This window comes from Aptenodytes forsteri, unplaced genomic scaffold (assembly GCF_000699145.1).
Source record: "Aptenodytes forsteri isolate BGI_AS27 unplaced genomic scaffold, ASM69914v1 Scaffold376, whole genome shotgun sequence".
Lineage (NCBI taxonomy): Eukaryota > Metazoa > Chordata > Aves > Sphenisciformes > Spheniscidae > Aptenodytes > Aptenodytes forsteri.
In genome coordinates this window covers 1,571,107-1,588,776 of record NW_008796056.1, presented here as the reverse complement: position 1 = coordinate 1,588,776, position 17,670 = coordinate 1,571,107, and the positions used below count along the sequence as shown (strand labels likewise).

Below are 17,670 nucleotides of genomic sequence, written 5' to 3'. Positions count from 1 at the left end.
AACAGGCTTCCTAGAGAGGTGGTCGATGCCCCAAGCCTGTCAGTGCTTAAGAGGCATTTGGACAATGCTCTCAATCATGCTTTAAATTCTATTCTATTCTATTCTATTCTAAGTATATAGTTCTTTCAAAGTGCTTTGTTTGATGGCTTTGTTCTCACTCGAACTCAAGAATTAAAATTTTTCCCAAACTTACACCCCTTCCTTATTGAAGTTTCCTTCATTAACACCAGTTGGTGTGACACATGCTTCTGTGGTGTGTTGATGGCATGGTTGTATGACAGGATGAGGACATCATGATGACAACCTCATTCAGCTGGGAGTTTCTTCAGCTCACTTCACCACTGGGCTTTCTCAATGGTCTGGACATTTTTTTTTTCAGACAATGGGTTGCTCACTATTTATGGTATGTTTCACTGTTTATTATTCACACTGCAGGATTTTTAAGTTACAAGCTGTTGAATTTTTCTGTTCCTTGTTTGTAAGCCACTGTGAACTCATTCCCTCTTATTTGCCAACAAGACACACTCAGAGTGAACTTCTAGATAAATCAGTATTCATGCAAAAATTAATTAAAATAGTGGGATCCAAGGAGAATATCTAGTTAATTAAAAGTTGGGATCAGAGTAATTATGCACATTTCTAAATTGAATATGCAAAGATAATTATACTAAAATCTTTTATCACTTCACAAGGAAGGTCAGTGTCATTATGCAGAGGAGTGATTGGCCTAAGGTCACCCAGAAGACAAGGAGTAAAGCAAGGACAAGACCCCACGGTTGATGTCATCATGCCATTCTTGCTAAGCCACACTGCAAGGAAGATGCAAACACCTGTGATAACTCAGGACAAACTGAAACCCTTTACCTTAACTTATGTATAAGATAGGCAAAAACATAGATGCAGAGGAATCTGGGTCCTTATATAGCCTGGGTACATCTGGTCATCTCTAGGGAGTTTATTTCCAGCTAGGCTAAGAGGAGTTCTGATTATGAGCTGCAATGCCTGATCCTGACTCATTGCTTCTTTTTCTCTAGCAATTTTACACGGCTTCCTCACCTAGCAGGAACAAAGGAGAATCTGCATCTGGCACAGCAAGTCCAAGCTGAATGGAAGGAGTTTGGTTTGGATTCTGTTCAGTTGGTTCATTATGATGTCTTGCTCTCTTACCCTGATGACACTAAGCCCAACTACATCTCAATAATTGATGAGCATGGAAATGAGGTACAGAAAACACCAGTTTTTGCAACCAGGGAACAAAATCACCTTCATACACTTGGGAAGATTGGGAGGGAAAGCTAGCCTCTGCTCTGTTAATAGTGTTGGGCCTGATCCAAAGCTCACAGAAATGAGGGGTTCCAGTTTGCTTTTGCATGTTGTATCTTTGTTTCTTAATGTATGTGCTAGGAATACTAATAATTACCCTGATTCATATAGCATACTGACATATATGGATTAAAGGAGAATTATGTAAGAGAATTACTTTATGTAATTCAATTGTTTAAAAATTGTTCTGTTATTTAGAACGAGTAAAGCAGCCATGGTCAGCATCATTATTTGCATTGCTTCATTATACAGTGTTGGTAAGTGTGCTAAATTCAGTTTCTTGAAGACTAGAGTTTAGGCCTCGAGATGTACTATCGCAGGTAACATCAGTTTTTTATGGAGCAGCTCTAGTGCTTGTAGAAGCTCCAGGGATGAGCAGAATGCAAAGATTTTTTACCGTTATGATCTACCTTCCTCTTATGTGCTGTACTGAGACCACCTTAAGGGACCCTGTGTTCATTTAAGCAGGATTCTGTGTGAGGAGCGGAGATGGGATTTGCAAGATCACGCATTGAACCTGCATACTGAAAGGGATGCCCAGTGCTTGCTAAAGTTTTGGCCACTCCTCATTTAGAGTTCTAAAACTAGAGTCCTTTAAATTGCAAATGCATGTGAAATGTGCCTGAATAGACAGTACTTCTTTTCCATATTGCCTGGTTTACTTTTTTTCTTTTCTTCTTTCCCACTAGATTTTCAACACATCATTATCTGAGCCTCCTCCTCCAGGATATGAGGCTGTTAGAGATGTGGTGCCACCCTACAATGCGTTTTCAGCCCAAGGAATGCCTGAGGTAACATAGTAGAAGAGTAAAAGAAATAGAAGTAGAAACGGAAACAGAAATAGGAGTAGGAACAGAAGTAGAAATAGAAATAGAGACAGAAATAGAAATAATAGAAATAGAAAAGATGGAATACCACAGTGTAGTGTACTGTAGCATAGCACAGAATAGCACAGAGCGATATAGAATAATGTGAAATTCCTGGGTCTTAGGCTTTAGTTCAAAACCTGACATGTCACCAGTAGGAAAGATGTCCTAGCTCTGATGTTCTTGGGAGTTCTGCGATGGAGCAATGTTCAACTTGAGCAGTCATACATATATGTTTAATTTTTTTCTCTAGTTTGAGTCAGAACAGGATTTTATTTCTACCTTTTCCTTAAAAAATATGGTAATAAATCTTTAATGTTGTCAGCTGCTATAAGCTTCTCCAGATATTTCTGTGACTATTGCACCATTGTTTCCCATCTTGGTGAACAAATAAGACTGTTATATTTACGTAGCCAAATGAACAACCTAATTTTCAAAATGCCACTTGCCCAAGGCTCACACTGACAGGTATAACTGCACAGTGTACAGTATGCTTGAAAATGGCTTTTGCTAGCATTTCTAGCTGGTGGTAAAAATGTTGCTGTGATCTGAGCTTAACACTAATCCTTTCTATCTTGTACAGATGGTACCAGCTGACGGGCTTTCTTTTATAAAGCTGGCCTGTGTAACAGGAGTTTTCTATCCTATGATCAGTAGTGGTTTCAATTAATATTTTGTAAGACTATAAATTTTTTTTGTTGTTCTCAGTATCTTTCCTGTCTGTACATAGAGTAATGTAGGTTGGCAGGGCCCTCTGGAGGTCATGTGGTCCAATCTCTGCTTTAAAGTTGGATCTGACTTTGAAACCTGCTAACAATGCTTTTACTCACACAGCCCAATATTAGAGTCATGTACTTTCTGAAGTTTGTTAATAAGCTGTGCAAGTTTAGAAAACAAAAGGTATCCTGTATTCATTTGCCTCAGATACTCAAAGGAAGCTGGAGAACCAGGCAGATAGTCTGTACCCTAGGATATGACAGCTTTGAGTGTTTCAAGAATTGCAGTGGGAATTTTGGAACACAATATAAGGAGAAATTCATGGATTCTGACTTTGTATCATAATGTAATATCCCCAAAGAAAGACAGAATAACTTCACTGCTTTATTTGGTTTCTGGAGAGCTACAGTAAGTGATGGGATATGGGAAATAATAAAAATAAGTTTTAAAAGCTGCAGCTTCCTTCTTTAGAAAATGATTTTACTTTAATTAAACATAAGAACATCGTTTCTGAAAAAAGCAATAAATAAAAGACAGATTGTCTTTTCAAAATACAATACTTATGTTCATCTTATTATATAAGATATATATACTATATATATATGTATATATATAAGATATATATATAAGATATATATACTATACTTTGACAAAAGCTCAGGTACCTAGCTAGTGCTGTTAGCAATAACATTCTCCAGTGAGCAGTTGTCTGCACCTGTACAGCAAACAGGGAGCGTGTATATAGCTCAGGAGTGGGAATACTCAGTGGGTTCAGGTCTCTTCTGAGTTCTCCCAGGCCTGTTTATGTATTTTATGTTAAAAGCCATTCTATTAAAAACCAGAACTAAGCTGTGGAGAGAGAGATTTGGAACTTGCCAAGTGCAACGATCAGTCAAAGGTTCTCTTTCTGCTCATTAATTTTGTGAACGATTCCTGCATAAAGCTCCAAGTTCAATGAAGGGAGAAGGCTGTGAAGTACCTGCATCCCAGGCTAACTGTAGTTTCACAAGTAGGCCACCTTCCTGGAAAGTGGGAGAAATGGATCAAAGTTCTTCATACTGAGAGAGGCCAAGAACGCAGCTCTCACATTTTCTGGGTGAGCGTGCTGATCAGGGAGTTGTGGAAATACAGTTCGGCACTGCTAGTACTATTACTTTTTCCTGCAGCTGCTTTTTAAAAATAAGTGGCAGTGTCTGTGTTTTGAAGGTTAAATACTATCAGAGTGGGATAGTAGCTACTTGCCTGCTAGAGTGACACCCTGCAGAGATTTAGAAGTAGTTCCCACTCATTTCTGGTTCTCAGTAGATGGAAGATGGAATATATCCTGGTCTTTCATACGGATTGCTAGAAAATGTATGTTTCTTCTGTGTGGTGTATTTTAACTAAATTTCAATAAACAGTCAGATGAAAAAAGTTAAGCTTTAAGCAGAAACTTCTTTTAACAGAAATACTTAGCAGAAAGCAGACAAAGAAGCGAAGTCACATTCTATCAGACAGTAGTAGTAGTTTGGAACATTAGCATCATAAATAATGGTAAAATTCTGCTCTTCCTTTCCTTTTTAAGTGACTGCAGAAGTACTCCCATCTAGTTCATGATGGTCACAAGTAAGAGGTGTGCTTGAGATCTTGACTATGCTAAAAGAGCCCAGACAAGACATTTTATGAGTCCACGCTACATTCTCAAAGCTTGTATTTTGTAATAGTTCTATAAACATGAGGGATTTCATCACATCACTAGGAAATGATGATACATAACTGTCACAATGCTCTGATGAGAAATTTATTGCATCGATGTAGTTCCTAGTCCTGTTAATGAAAGTTAAAGATGAAGAATTTTCAGAGATGCTAAAAGAATTTAATTAAGGAAGCCTTATTTACTATGCCATATATCGAATATTGCCAGAATCTTCAAATAAGTACCTTTTAAAGTAGTATAAGAAATCTAGATATTGAATAAATATGAATTATTCTGCAATACCAGGAAAAATGCTATGAATGCGGATTATATACTTTATATCAGATATAGTTATGAGAGCTTCTTCTAAAGATCAGAACTGTTCTTTTCTTTATGTGATGGCATCTACTTAATCAAAGGCATTATTTAAAAAAACCCTGTAAAGTGTTTACAGGTTTTCACCATAAAATGTTACTCTCATGTTAACTTGTTTTGCGCTTCATTGTAGAACAAGGGCCCTGAATGTGAGAATATATAATTGTTATAATTACAGCTCTGCAATTATGTAAGCCAAACTATTGAAATCAACATTTTTGTATTTGTCATAAAAAATAAAATAGCCTACAAATGTAGGTATTCTGTACAAGATATTCTAAAGAAATTATGTTAAAATGGAGGACCAAATTCCCCTTTTGCTTAATCTAAATAGACTGGAAGAACTGTCTTGACTTCGGTAGAGTTACACTTGATTTTACTGAGGGGCAAAACTACTCCATAAATTCAGAAAAGCCTCTCCAAGATTAATCCTTGTGATTATGAATTATCCTCTGAACAGAGAGGACCAGAATCTTACTAGGTATGAAACTGTTTGCCTTATTTAAATACAGTCCCCCTTATTTCATTAATTTATCCTAACTGAGATAATTTTGCTTAATTTAAGAAGAAATTGCAACTTGAGCAGATTACTGATGAACCAGTACAGTCAAAATGACTGTACCACAGTCTTATCAGGACATGCTGTATGCTGTTACATGAGACCACCTGAATGTCAGCGATTTTCATCAGTATAAGAGATTTAAGCTTATACCTTTTTGAAATTGAATTGAAGATCTCTCTGGAGATGTCTGGTAATATGGAGAAATGGACTAAAGAAGAGGTTCCTGTCATCAAATTTTAGTTGTCTGAAATTGTAGGCATCTTCCCTAAACCAGTCTTTGAGGCTTTTTATAGGCATTTACTCTAAAACAGTCTTTGAGGTATAATCAAAGAAAGGTATATCCAGAGGGCAATTTATTCCTTCCTAAAATAGCTGTTTAAAACAGGTGTGGGGTGAATTCTCCTAGAAAGGGTGAGTTCTCAGAGAACTTCCCAGCTCTTCACTGGCTATGGAGTGCACTGTAGGACCTTCTTAGACAGTGCACACAACTTTTAGGTAGCAGGCATTAAGGAAGATGAATCACGCACCAGCTATTGAATAACATGGTTGAAACACAATCATGAAGAATACTTTATTCATGTGCAAGGTGTATTTATTTTGACAGACAACCACCTGTAGCTTCTGCTGCATTGAATAAGAATTGAGTCCTGAGAATTTCATAGGATATTGGCATCACTCAGTCTACTCTACTGCATAAAATACGATTGATATTTACTGTGGTGTCTGGGTCCAAAATACCTCCAACTGTCCAAGACTGACTTACAGCTTAAACAGACTACGAAGAGAAGTAAATGCCGTACTCTGAACACTTACTCTAAGTTTCTGATTCACAAATCATATCAACATTCTCCATTGAGGACAAAGCCTGGCAGCTTTGGATGGTAGGAGTCTAAATTCATTAGCAGTCACTTGCCTACCTAATTGTGTCATGATCAAAGAAGAATTCATACCAGAGCCAGTCCCGGAGCTCATTGTTCCCAGCTTATTCTCTTACTAGATCACATCCTCCTTTTGACATGCTCATTGACATTCTTGTTTCAAATTCTACCTCTTTCTATCAGGGTGAGTTAGTGTATGTGAATTATGGCCGCACCGAGGACTTTTTTAAGCTAGAACGTGAAATGGGAATTAACTGTACAGGAAAGATTGTTATTGCCAGATATGGGAAGATCTTCAGAGGATATAAGGTAATGCCTCTATAAAAAAATGTTACTTGTGCTGTCCTTCAGTTGATTTCAAGAGACTGAAATACTTACCTAAAGTGTTCTGGAAATTTTAGCGTAACTGAGTTTTTCATAGAGCTGTGTTCAAAGACGATTCTTTAGTAGAAGATATAAAATATATATTTAATATATATAATACATCTATAGGATAAAAGTAAATAAGTTGGACAATGTTATGTATTTTTATATTCATTTGCATACTATAAATGGTTCCAAAATATTACTAACATTCTTGGGTAATGCACTCTAACTCTGAACTAGACTGTTCTTCCCTATTGGTTCAACTGTGCTTTAAGATGCCTACATTGTGTTTCTTTATAATGGTTTCTGTACGCCAGGCGGAGACTATAACTGTATGGAGGTTATTTTAAAATTTTTATTTGTTTATTCAATGTCCCTATCATATAAATATTTTTAAACTACAAATTTCTGCAGATTTCAATGGCCTGACAAGAAAGTACATAATCATGTGCATACTTCAGGTGTATACTCAAGTTATTTCCTCAGTAGGGATGTAAGAAGACAGTCTGTTTTAAGTGTGTTTGGCTCGTGTACAAAAATTAGTTTGACCTTAATTTGGGCAGGACTATAGTTTGTATTTCTCAGTTACCTAAGAGTATCAAACACTGACTCTCCTCACTGGAATGCCAACTCTTATTATATGCTGTTGACTAATCTTCTGTGAGCTTTTAAGTGGTTAACTCACTGGTTTACATACATACCATTTTCACCAGTGAAAAGAGACATGTAACTCATATTCTGGGTCAGATAATATTTTCACTAAATTGTTTACCACTCTTAGAGATACTATCTGAATGGAAAAGACTTAAAAATTGAAGAAGGTATTGCTGTCTATGAATCTTTTATTAAAATTAAATACAAACACTTCAGAGTTACTAATATTTAGACAGGCAGTTGTCCTGTGATTTGGAAATTACATGCCCTCATTGACACAAAGAGATGATATATTCATTCTTACGGTAGTATTTCTAATGACTGTTTATATACTGAAGAATTTATTAGCCTGTATAAAATCTGGAGAACTGTACTGTGATTTTCCAACTTCCTAATGGTGTGCGAGAATAGGATAGACGATGAAGGCAAGTACTGTATTTCCTAAAAAAAGCTATGGTATTTCTGAATTAAAATACCCAAATTTAAAACTGTCGAGGATTAGTTGTCACTCAGTCACTATACATCACTGTCTTATCTAGTGGCAAAACAGATTGGGATGTCAGAATGACATATATTTTCTCTTTCTCACTCTTCACCAACCAGGATTATACAATAATAAAGTTGCATGAGAACAGGTTTTTTTAAATCAAAACAGCATGCAGGTCAGTCCTTTTGCCGTAATAAGCCTAAGATGCACACTCTTTGGAGTTAGTCTTGTTCACAGCCAAAGACAGTTTCAAGCTCTCCAATAATAATCTTTCTGTGTAGTCTGAACTCTGAGATATGTTAGGAGATCATTTACGTAAATAAGGTAAGTACATGGCTAACTGAAAGATAAGGTTGCATCAAGGTGATGCAGTTTTTTCCATCCATGATGTGTACATTCCAATAGTCAGTTGATCGTGTGGATCTGGATGACAGAATACAAATTCAGGTTATGTAGTAATACTGTGAAGGATGTTTTCCATGTTACTGCCGCTATCTCCTAACTAAAATTGAAAGCAACAGCAAACCTCTTACTTTTGTATGGGACCTGATATCTGCATATATACTTTCAGGAAATTTTATGATATGAGACAGTTATGGGCCTTTTACTTAGCCCAAGCACTGTAAAAGGCTCTGAGGAATAATCACTGTAATTTACAATACTTTCTTTTGCCCCTTGAACTCTTGTGTCAAGCTATAAAGGACTGGATAGGGACTGGAGATGTGCTTTGCAGGTGAAGAATGCTGAATTGGCAGGTGCGAAGGGAGTTATTCTGTACTCTGACCCTGCTGACTACTGCGCCTTGGGAACAGATCCATATCCAAATGGCTGGAACCTTCCAGGTGGAGGAGCCCAGCGTGGAAATGTATTAAACCTGAATGGGGCAGGGGATCCTCTGACACCAGGTTATCCTGCAAAAGGTGAGTGACACTAGAGAAGTCATGCTCTGAGGGTAGGGTTTCAGGAAGAGGGGGGAAGGTAATGGGGATGTTCTTTTCCTTGGAACAAAATACATTTTTTCTTGGTCTTTCTGTTGCTCAAAAGAGGCAGCTTTGGGCTTCACATCAGTAGGCTACTTCTGCAAATGGTGCATGAGAGAAAGTGAGGGATTGTTAAGGCAGCCACACAGTGCAGTGCTGGGCTACTTAACTTCACAGACATACCCAAGTTAGCCCAGAGATCATGAGACGAGTATTTGACAGCTGAAGCCCTAGTATTTTCTTTCTGCTTCTTATCAGTAAGTCAGCAAGGAGCCAGCCTGCACAGCTCACAGGTTTCCTTGCTTTTGCAGTTCTTTCTGCTGGATTTGGGCTGCCTTCCCTCCACAAGAGCCCCTACTGGCAATGCTGAGATCTTGCATGCTGGGACTCATGTCACCTGGCTGCAGCCGAGGCTCCTGAGAAGATGACCATTCCCCACTGGTTCATCACCTTCACCTCATGCTTCCTCAGCTGCTTATTTGAGCTCTGCCTAAGCTGTTTCATTTAGCACCTAACCCATTTTGACTGAAACGCATTAAGAACCATTCATGCCAGCACTTGAGCCAACATATATATCTGAGGGAGGCAGTCACCTCAAGAAGAGCAGTCCCTAAGTGATGGGGAAAGTTGCCCCTAGCCAGGACAACTTGAGCTGGAAGAGGATACATGTTGACAACGACAGCATGGCAGGAGCAGACTATGAGGAAGATTTCTGGTTCCTCATGCTAGAGTCAGTGATCTCATAGATGAATCACTGTCTGCTTCCCTCAACAAAGGTCCCTGTGAATGTTGTATTAAGGAGGAAACTATTATTTTCCATACCTGCTGGCTTGCAAACATCAAATTTTGTCCACATTGTGAAAATTAAGATTCTCATTTGTAAAAAAAACATTATTTGTATCTGAGCTCTGTCAGAACAAAACCTAGACTTCATTTTGTTCACAGAAACAGCAAACCAGAATATTCAGTAGCCCAGTGTATAAGATTTTATCTGCATCTCTTATCAACTGGCAAAATTTTTTAGTTCCCAGCTGAATGTTCCAAGCATCAAACTACAGGATCCCTCTTTGCTCTTGTTCTTCCTCTGTGGCTTAGTCTGAAGTTCCTTCCCATGGAGAGAAATATTTCTACCTAAAAGCATTTAAATGCAAAAAATGAGCAAACAATTTTAAAATTTCCAGCCATCTCTAAATGCATGACTGCAGAGACTATGGGAGAATCTTTGTTGTTGTCTCTCTGAAAAGATGTTGATAAAGCATAAAGAATGAAGTCACTGAAGAAATGTCAGCCCAACTTAGAGGAAAGTGAAATGATCATCCCTGGCTCCAGTGTTAGGACTGTGCTATGAACTGTAAAAATTCCTTCTGAGAGTTGTAAATATGAAAATATCTGTCTTTTGCTTTCAGAATACACCTACCGATTAGACAAAGCCAGTGGTGTAGGTCTCCCAAAAATTCCAGTTCATCCCATTGGCTATCATGATGCTGAGTCACTACTGCGGTGAGTGTATGGGAGACATGAGGAATTTTAAGCAGACTGTTTTCTGAAAGTTATGAGAGTATTTGAAAAGAAAGAGAAAAGAGTTTTGCACTGTGCTTCTACTGTAGCTTTTGAAATAGTGTATGTTTGTCATGAGGTTCTCTGTAGGAGGTAAACATGTTATCTATTACTACATATCAGATGCGTGAAGAGTGATCTGGAAAGGGTCATTTGTAGTATATCATGATCAGTCAAGTATACTGAAGGTATAAAGTGCATCTCAGTTTGAATAAAGGCAAAAATTTCTGAGGATGGCATGATACCTGTCTTGTGAAAAAGACCACAAATGAAGTCATTCATTTGTCCCGAGAAATACTTGCCATGCATGTTTGATGGGACAGTATCTGTACTGTCCTCTGTTAAATGAAGGCGTGTGCTTTCTCTCATCAGGTGTGTTACGTTGCATAAATATGAAATGATGCTAGCGAACTAATATAAGGACACTGGGGAAACTGGAGCATTATAGGGGATTTAATAGACATCTAGGTGTAAGTAAGTGTGCTTACTAAACATGCAAGTGACATGAAGACAGGCTACCAGCTTGCCAGAGGACAGCATTAAAATTCATAATTATCTTAAACCAAATAAGTTCCCTGAAAAAACTAAGATGGGATTGAGTTGGCAAGTGTATCATTTCCCTAAAAATGTAGCAGTAATCACTTGTATCAACTGTAGAGATACAGGGCAGGAAATACCAGGGTTGGCCACAGTACCACGGATAAGTGTTTAGGGCAATAAGAGAACATAATCTTGGGTGTGTATTTATATAGGAATTTTACATCTAAATCACATGAGCAATCATTCTGTTCTGTCTGATGCCTCTGAATACTGAGTCCAAAAAAAAAAAATTCTATCTTGGTTCTCGCTGCAGGTTTTCCTCGGAAGTATTGAAGCTATTTATTTTTATATGAGGCAGAATTTTACTGTCTTTGGTGTCTTTGCATACCTGATGTTCATTATCACTGTTCTAGTGTTTTTCCTATTTCCTCCCAAACTTTTATGGACTAATATATCTCCAAACTGTCTTTTCTTTAAAACTTTACGGCCATCACTGTTATGAAGATAACTGCTCATAATGATAAAGGTATAGGTTAAAAAACCTCTTTTTTCCACTGCCAACTAGTAGTGGTAGAGCAGATTGATATGGATAAATATGATGTAGCTAGATATTTCTCTTCAGTAAGTTGTAAATAATTCTAGAACTTGATTTTTAATAATTATGAATGAAATTTAAATCCTCTAAAAATACTGGGTCCTTGTTTTCACTTTTGTCTTGAGAAGTCATAACTTCTAGTTATTCCTGCTATCATATTTTTATATAGAAAATATACCGAGGACTTGAAGACGTGCTGAAGTGTTCTGTGGAATACAACTTGACTGAAGTATGCTTTTACAGTAAAGGGTGTGCTTTCATTTACAATAAATATATTTTCCCTAATAAGAACCAGAACACCCAGCATATTTTTTAATATTTTTTTTATGTTTCTCACAAGTTTATGTCAAAAATATAAATCCTTTAGAATAGGTGAATAAGTATGGGCAATTGGGATCCACTGAATTACTGCATTTCCAGTTATGTTAACTGAGAAAAAACATCTCACCTTTGACAATGGAACAAGAAAAGGTGACTTGGACTGATCTTATTTCTCCAATTTTAGACGTCTTTGAAACACATCAACTCTGTCTATGCTACCAGATTAAACAGAGTCCAGGGACAGGCACTGGAAGACAACTGCCTATTCTGTTAAACTGTTAGAATGGTCCAAGTTACTCTCTTCTGATTTAAAAGCAAATGCAGTTCAAGGCAGTAGAAAAGTTCCAGGGGCCATTTACAAGAGGCAGTTTGTATGCAAAACCTTTGGAGGCCAACACTTTTCCAGGATAGCTGTAGGCCATTCCAAGCTGATCTCAATGCCCAGGACTATTTCTCTGTGATAATTTATTAGTATTAATGTAGCTAAAAAGATTATTCTCCTGTGGAAGCTTGTAGTATAAATTGTCTGAGACAAAGACCATCACTGTGGTCTGTGTGTACATGGGACCTAACAAAGTGTGGTTCCTGGTTCCTCATTTGTGTTTGGTGCTATTGTAAGATGTCTGTAACTAATAATGATAATTTTTTTTTCATAATAGTAATATGGGAGGATATGCACCACCACATAGCAGCTGGAAAGGAAATTTGAATGTGTCTTACAACGTTGGTCCTGGTTTCACAACAAATTATTCTACAAGGTCAGTTTTGTTTCTTAAGGAAAGCGTGCTTGGGATCAGAGAAAAACAGGTAGAACAATAGAATTTCACCAAAAGTAGAGTAGTTGGGATTATTTGCATCATTTCTTTGATTATGACCATTTCCTGGGCTGAAATGCGCTCAGTGCAAAGCTCCAGTAGATTTATATCTTGATTGGATGGATATGACTGAATTGCTTTAGTTTCCAGTTAGTCTTGAAGCAGTTTCCTTTGAAAAGCATCTAGCCTTTCACAAACTATTTGATGAGACCGATTATTTTTGAGAATTGAATTTCTGTGTTGTCTTTTTTAAATTCATGTGGGTCCAGGTTCTGGTCTTACCTATTGCCTCATATAAAACAATATTAACCTACAAGTCAAATTTTCCAGAAAAAAAGCTTTAACTACAATGTCATTTTTATTGCTTCAGATTGTTTTTAACATGATTTAGTAATTACAGTTTAGGACTAAAGTCCAGGTGTTTCAATATTGGCTGAGCTATTGTACTGACTTCATATGAACCATTTGACCTTTTCCCTATGTCTTAGCCATACTACATGAAAAATTCTTTCTGAAAAATATACAGGCAACCCTTGGGGATGAGTTGTTGCACCTCCAGCTGTGTTGTAGATAAACAAAGTCTTTTGATGCAACTCAAGTTATCTGATTTTCTGCTGCCTGATCTGCCACATCAGTATTGACTGTGCTGGAGTAATTTCTGATTTACACCAACCTCTAGATGATTAGAACTATTTACCTTTTTAACATTAGATGGTTTTCATTTTTCTTTCACTTTTCCAGATTTAAAAACTAGCTACTAGCAAAAAATCTTTGAATTTGGAGTTCTGAGCCTGTTACCCATATAAATCTTACTGACATCAATAACAGTCCATAGCTTTCAACGGCTAAATGCTGTTCTCAGTTGCACAAGTATAAATCAGAAAAAACTACACTGACGTCTTTTCAGGTTTACTTTGGTTTAATGGAGGGTAAATTTGGCCAAAATGCTTTCCTTACAATTTATACTGTACACTTTTGAAAGGTGTCAAGATGTTTTATTATCTAATCTGATGGATTTTCTCTTTGGATTTTCTTCCTGATACACTAGAAAGGTGAAAATGCACATTCATAGCCACAACGAAATAACAAGGATTTACAATGTGATTGGTACCATCAGAGGCACAGTGGAACCAGGTAAAGTCATTTGTCTTCAGTGTAATGTGAGCGTGCAGTGACCTCTACACGTACTTCATAGTTACAAGGGGAAATGAGGAATACAGTTTTCTCTGAAATACTGCACTACATGATCATTGGTGTTGAAATAGTTATTGCACCAGCTTTCATATGGTTCAAGGTATGTCAGCACTTGCACTGTAAATGCTGATTTTAAAGGGTGAGTCATAACCAAGACAGGAATATTTGTCTTCAGGCACGTAACTTTACAATTGAAAGAATATTCTTAAGTGGATATTCTTCCCTACTAACACGGGAATGGATTTTGCATTCCATCTGAAGACATCATATCCACCACTATTGACTTTTTGGCTGTCTTACAGTCTCTTGTAACCAGTGTGATTTTACACTCTAAAAAACCAGATATATAGACATCCCTAGGATGATGGTAACATCATTTAACTTGTAACTGCAGCACTTCCCTGTTGCCTGAAACACAACTGTTAACCATATTATAGTAGCACAGAGATCTAGTCTGACTTTGATCTTATTAATCACATCTCTCTCATTATTTAGACAACCCTTTTTATGATTGACTATATATGTATTCAGAGAAATACTGCATTCAGCACACCTTAATGTTGTGAGTTGGCATGCTGTACAAATATAATTAGTGGATCGGCTTTACCATGAAACATACTATTGTTAAATATGGAAAGATGCTTCTGTCTTCAGAGGAAAGCTGCAGTATTTCTAATAATAGAAGTAACGTTATGGAATTCAGGAGGTTTTAAGTCTTACGGGATCAAGTTATTGTGTTTGACAAATTCTTTAGCACTGGCTGAAGATGCAGAAAAATGTCTTTGGAGACTTAAAATGTCTTTTGCCTTTCTATCATGTATATTATAAACTATTAAGCTTTGTTGCCTGACACCTGCATGGAAAATTAGATATTACTTCCAATTAACAGCTCTGTGGCAGGAAAAAAAATTTTCTAAGTAAACCTCCATAATTAATTTTTCTAGACAGATATGTCATCCTGGGAGGCCACCGCGACTCATGGGTATTTGGTGGCATTGATCCTCAGAGTGGGGCAGCTGTGGTTCACGAGATTGTGAGGAGCTTTGGAAAACTGAGAAGGAAAGGTAATGTAATGAAAGAACAAAGCACCCCAAAATCACTGCTCTCAGCAGTGCCTATTGATTTCTCTGGGATTTAAGCATATGCTTAAAATTAAACATGTGTATCTCTCTGATGTCTTGAATAAGCATACTGTTCTGCAGCTGTTAATTAATTCCAGTTACAACCTTGGTATACGTGAGGTACTTCTACTGCAGAGAAAGTACACCGAAAGGAAAACAAAACACAGAATGGGGGATACTGAAATAAATATGACATTTAGGTACAGTTGATTACTGTGTATTTGAGGCTGGTCAGACTGGGTGTTTCAGTGGTCCTATAAAATGGATGCAGTGGTGGACTGATCAAGGCTTTATCAGGGCAACATCGAGAGCCTTCTCAGCACCTGACTGTAGTTTGGAGACAGACCCAAGAGTAAAAAAAGCATGTCTGTGTAATGCAGAGAATGAGCTGTGCAAACATAGTAGGAGGTAATGGTTAAAAATATCTCATGCCTAGTTACATTAGAATAGGAACAAATGTCAACTGTACCAAGTTTCTGCTGCTGTCAGAGTAAATGCTATCTCCCTATCTGACATCCCATGGAAAGAAGCTCTGACATAACTCAAATACTGTGCTAGAGGAGCTTTCTTCGCCTACCCATTACACTTAAAACCTATTGACATTTAGCTTTCTGTCCGTTCCCTCCCATTTACTGGATATCGGGGAAGCTGTCTTTGGAATGCAAGCTGGGGGAAAAAAAAAAGGTAAAAAAGAAAGGGAGCAAAAGATGAAAAGGTTCCAGTAGCCTCAAAGAAAACTTTGGGCAAAGATACAGAGGCAGGGCAATACAGCCTGTTCCATTTGGCCTGCGTTTAAATCGAATGCAGAACTTCCAGTGAAAGATCTTTGTTTTGAAGGTGATCTGTCAAAGTTACAGGGAATTCCTTAGGTTTTGAAATCCGGCATTTGGGAGACAGGTCAAAGGAATTCAGTAATAGACATGAAAACATGCCAAACACTTTTCTGTCAAAGTAGACACTGGTATACAATGTGTACTTGAACAGAGCAAAAAGAGTAGAAAATCTTTCTTTCAAGAATTTGTGCACAAGCACATTATTTTTCCTTGTTCAGAGTGTTAAATTTTAGAAAATTTTCTTGCAACTAAAGCTGCGAGAAGAAAAAGAATACATTATTTGGCACAATATTGAAGGAGAATTGAGATTGCTACAAAATTAGCAAACCATTATTAGATTAGATTAGTGAAGAAGTTGGTGTTAAAATTCCTTAAACACACCTCTTTCCCCACAGATCAGGATAAAAGATGAGCCCCCCAAAAATGACATTTCTTTTCACATTAGTTACTATGTAACAAGCAGTCTTTCTTTCTGTAATACAGTTTTCATGGTCTTTTATTGCAGGATGGAGGCCAAGGAGAACAGTGATATTTGCAAGCTGGGATGCAGAGGAATTTGGCTTGTTAGGATCGACAGAGTGGGCTGAGGTAAACCAATAGTGTTCAAAGAGCAATTTTCACAGTGGCAGATCTTTGCGAAATCTGTACTAGAAAGCAACACTTCTTCCCTCCCTCCCTCTCTCTTCCTTATACACGCACACACACACTCTTAAGTTTCCTTTTGAACTACCAAGAATATATGGCTCCTTGCGGTATATGGTGTCTTTCCCTGAAACAGCTGTTACTTCTGTGGGTGGGAAAATAGTTCTGAGGAAAAACAAGTTCATCAGCATTTTCTTCCTCTTTTCCTTCTCATAGGAAAATGCTAAAGTATTGCAAGCACGAGGAGTGGCTTACATCAATGCAGATTCCTCCATCGAAGGTACATAGTGTTGACTTGTGTTTTACAGGAATAGTGATGGTATCTACAGGTGACTGGGAGGCATTTTGGCTTGGAGATCCATGAAAGCTTCAGTGTGATAATGTTGTTGCATTAGTTCAGGAGTATATACGGGGGGAAACTGTGACCCAGAATCATAAAGTATCCTTCAGATATTCCTATTGCTTCAGGGAAGAAGTCCACTACAGTAGCTACACTCTTTGGGAAGTCATGGGAAGGGACAAGAAGTGTTGTGCCCCTGTCAGCAGTTCTGTGGCAACTCTTTAGAGTTAGCTTCTCCTCTTATAATGTGCATAATAAACACAGGGACATAAGAAAAGCTCTTAAGGGTTGCTTCAAGAAGGGAAGGGGTTTGAAAGGGCCAGTCGAATCTGGAGAGTCAACAAATGGTTACGGGACTGATGCCACACCCAGGGGTTCAGCTACTTAGACCATGGGACTCATTTTGAGAAAACTGGTCTACTGGGGGAAGAGCATCTTCGGTCGCAGGCTTGCCAAGCTGGTGAAGAGGGATTGAAACTAGAGATGCCAGGGGAGGGGAACCTCCATCCATCCCACTCCTACCAGTTTGATGCCAGGGCCAGCAATAGATGCCCAGAGCCTGGAGAAGGGACACAGGTCAGCAGGAGAGAGCCTGAAGAGCAGCACAAAGGAACTCCAGCCAGTAAGTCAGCTTCATCGGGGGCCCAACTTAAATGTCTCTATGCAAACACACGTAGCATGGGGAATAAACAAGAGGAGTTAGAGACGCGCGCACACCTGCAGGGCTACAACCTTATTGGCATCACGGAGACGTGGTGGGATGGCTCCTATGATTGGAGTGTTGGCATGGAGGGATACAGGCTCTTTAGGAAGGACAGGCAGGGGAGAC

General features: G+C 38.0%; 1 protein-coding gene across 1 annotated transcript in view; it reads left to right on the top strand.

The window, feature by feature from the left end:
- The window catches only part of LOC103904772 (putative N-acetylated-alpha-linked acidic dipeptidase), a 34,141-nt gene that overhangs the window by 4,937 nt on the left and 11,534 nt on the right, over nucleotides 1–17,670 (top strand). Inside the window, exons 2-11 of the mRNA XM_019473926.1 lie at nucleotides 1,035–1,221; nucleotides 2,013–2,114; nucleotides 6,580–6,705; nucleotides 8,637–8,823; nucleotides 10,290–10,383; nucleotides 12,556–12,654; nucleotides 13,760–13,845; nucleotides 14,850–14,969; nucleotides 16,365–16,447; nucleotides 16,718–16,781. Of these exons, the coding sequence (XP_019329471.1) occupies nucleotides 1,035–1,221; nucleotides 2,013–2,114; nucleotides 6,580–6,705; nucleotides 8,637–8,823; nucleotides 10,290–10,383; nucleotides 12,556–12,654; nucleotides 13,760–13,845; nucleotides 14,850–14,969; nucleotides 16,365–16,447; nucleotides 16,718–16,781 (1,148 nt within the window). The remainder of the gene's footprint in view (nucleotides 1–1,034; nucleotides 1,222–2,012; nucleotides 2,115–6,579; nucleotides 6,706–8,636; nucleotides 8,824–10,289; nucleotides 10,384–12,555; nucleotides 12,655–13,759; nucleotides 13,846–14,849; nucleotides 14,970–16,364; nucleotides 16,448–16,717; nucleotides 16,782–17,670) is intronic.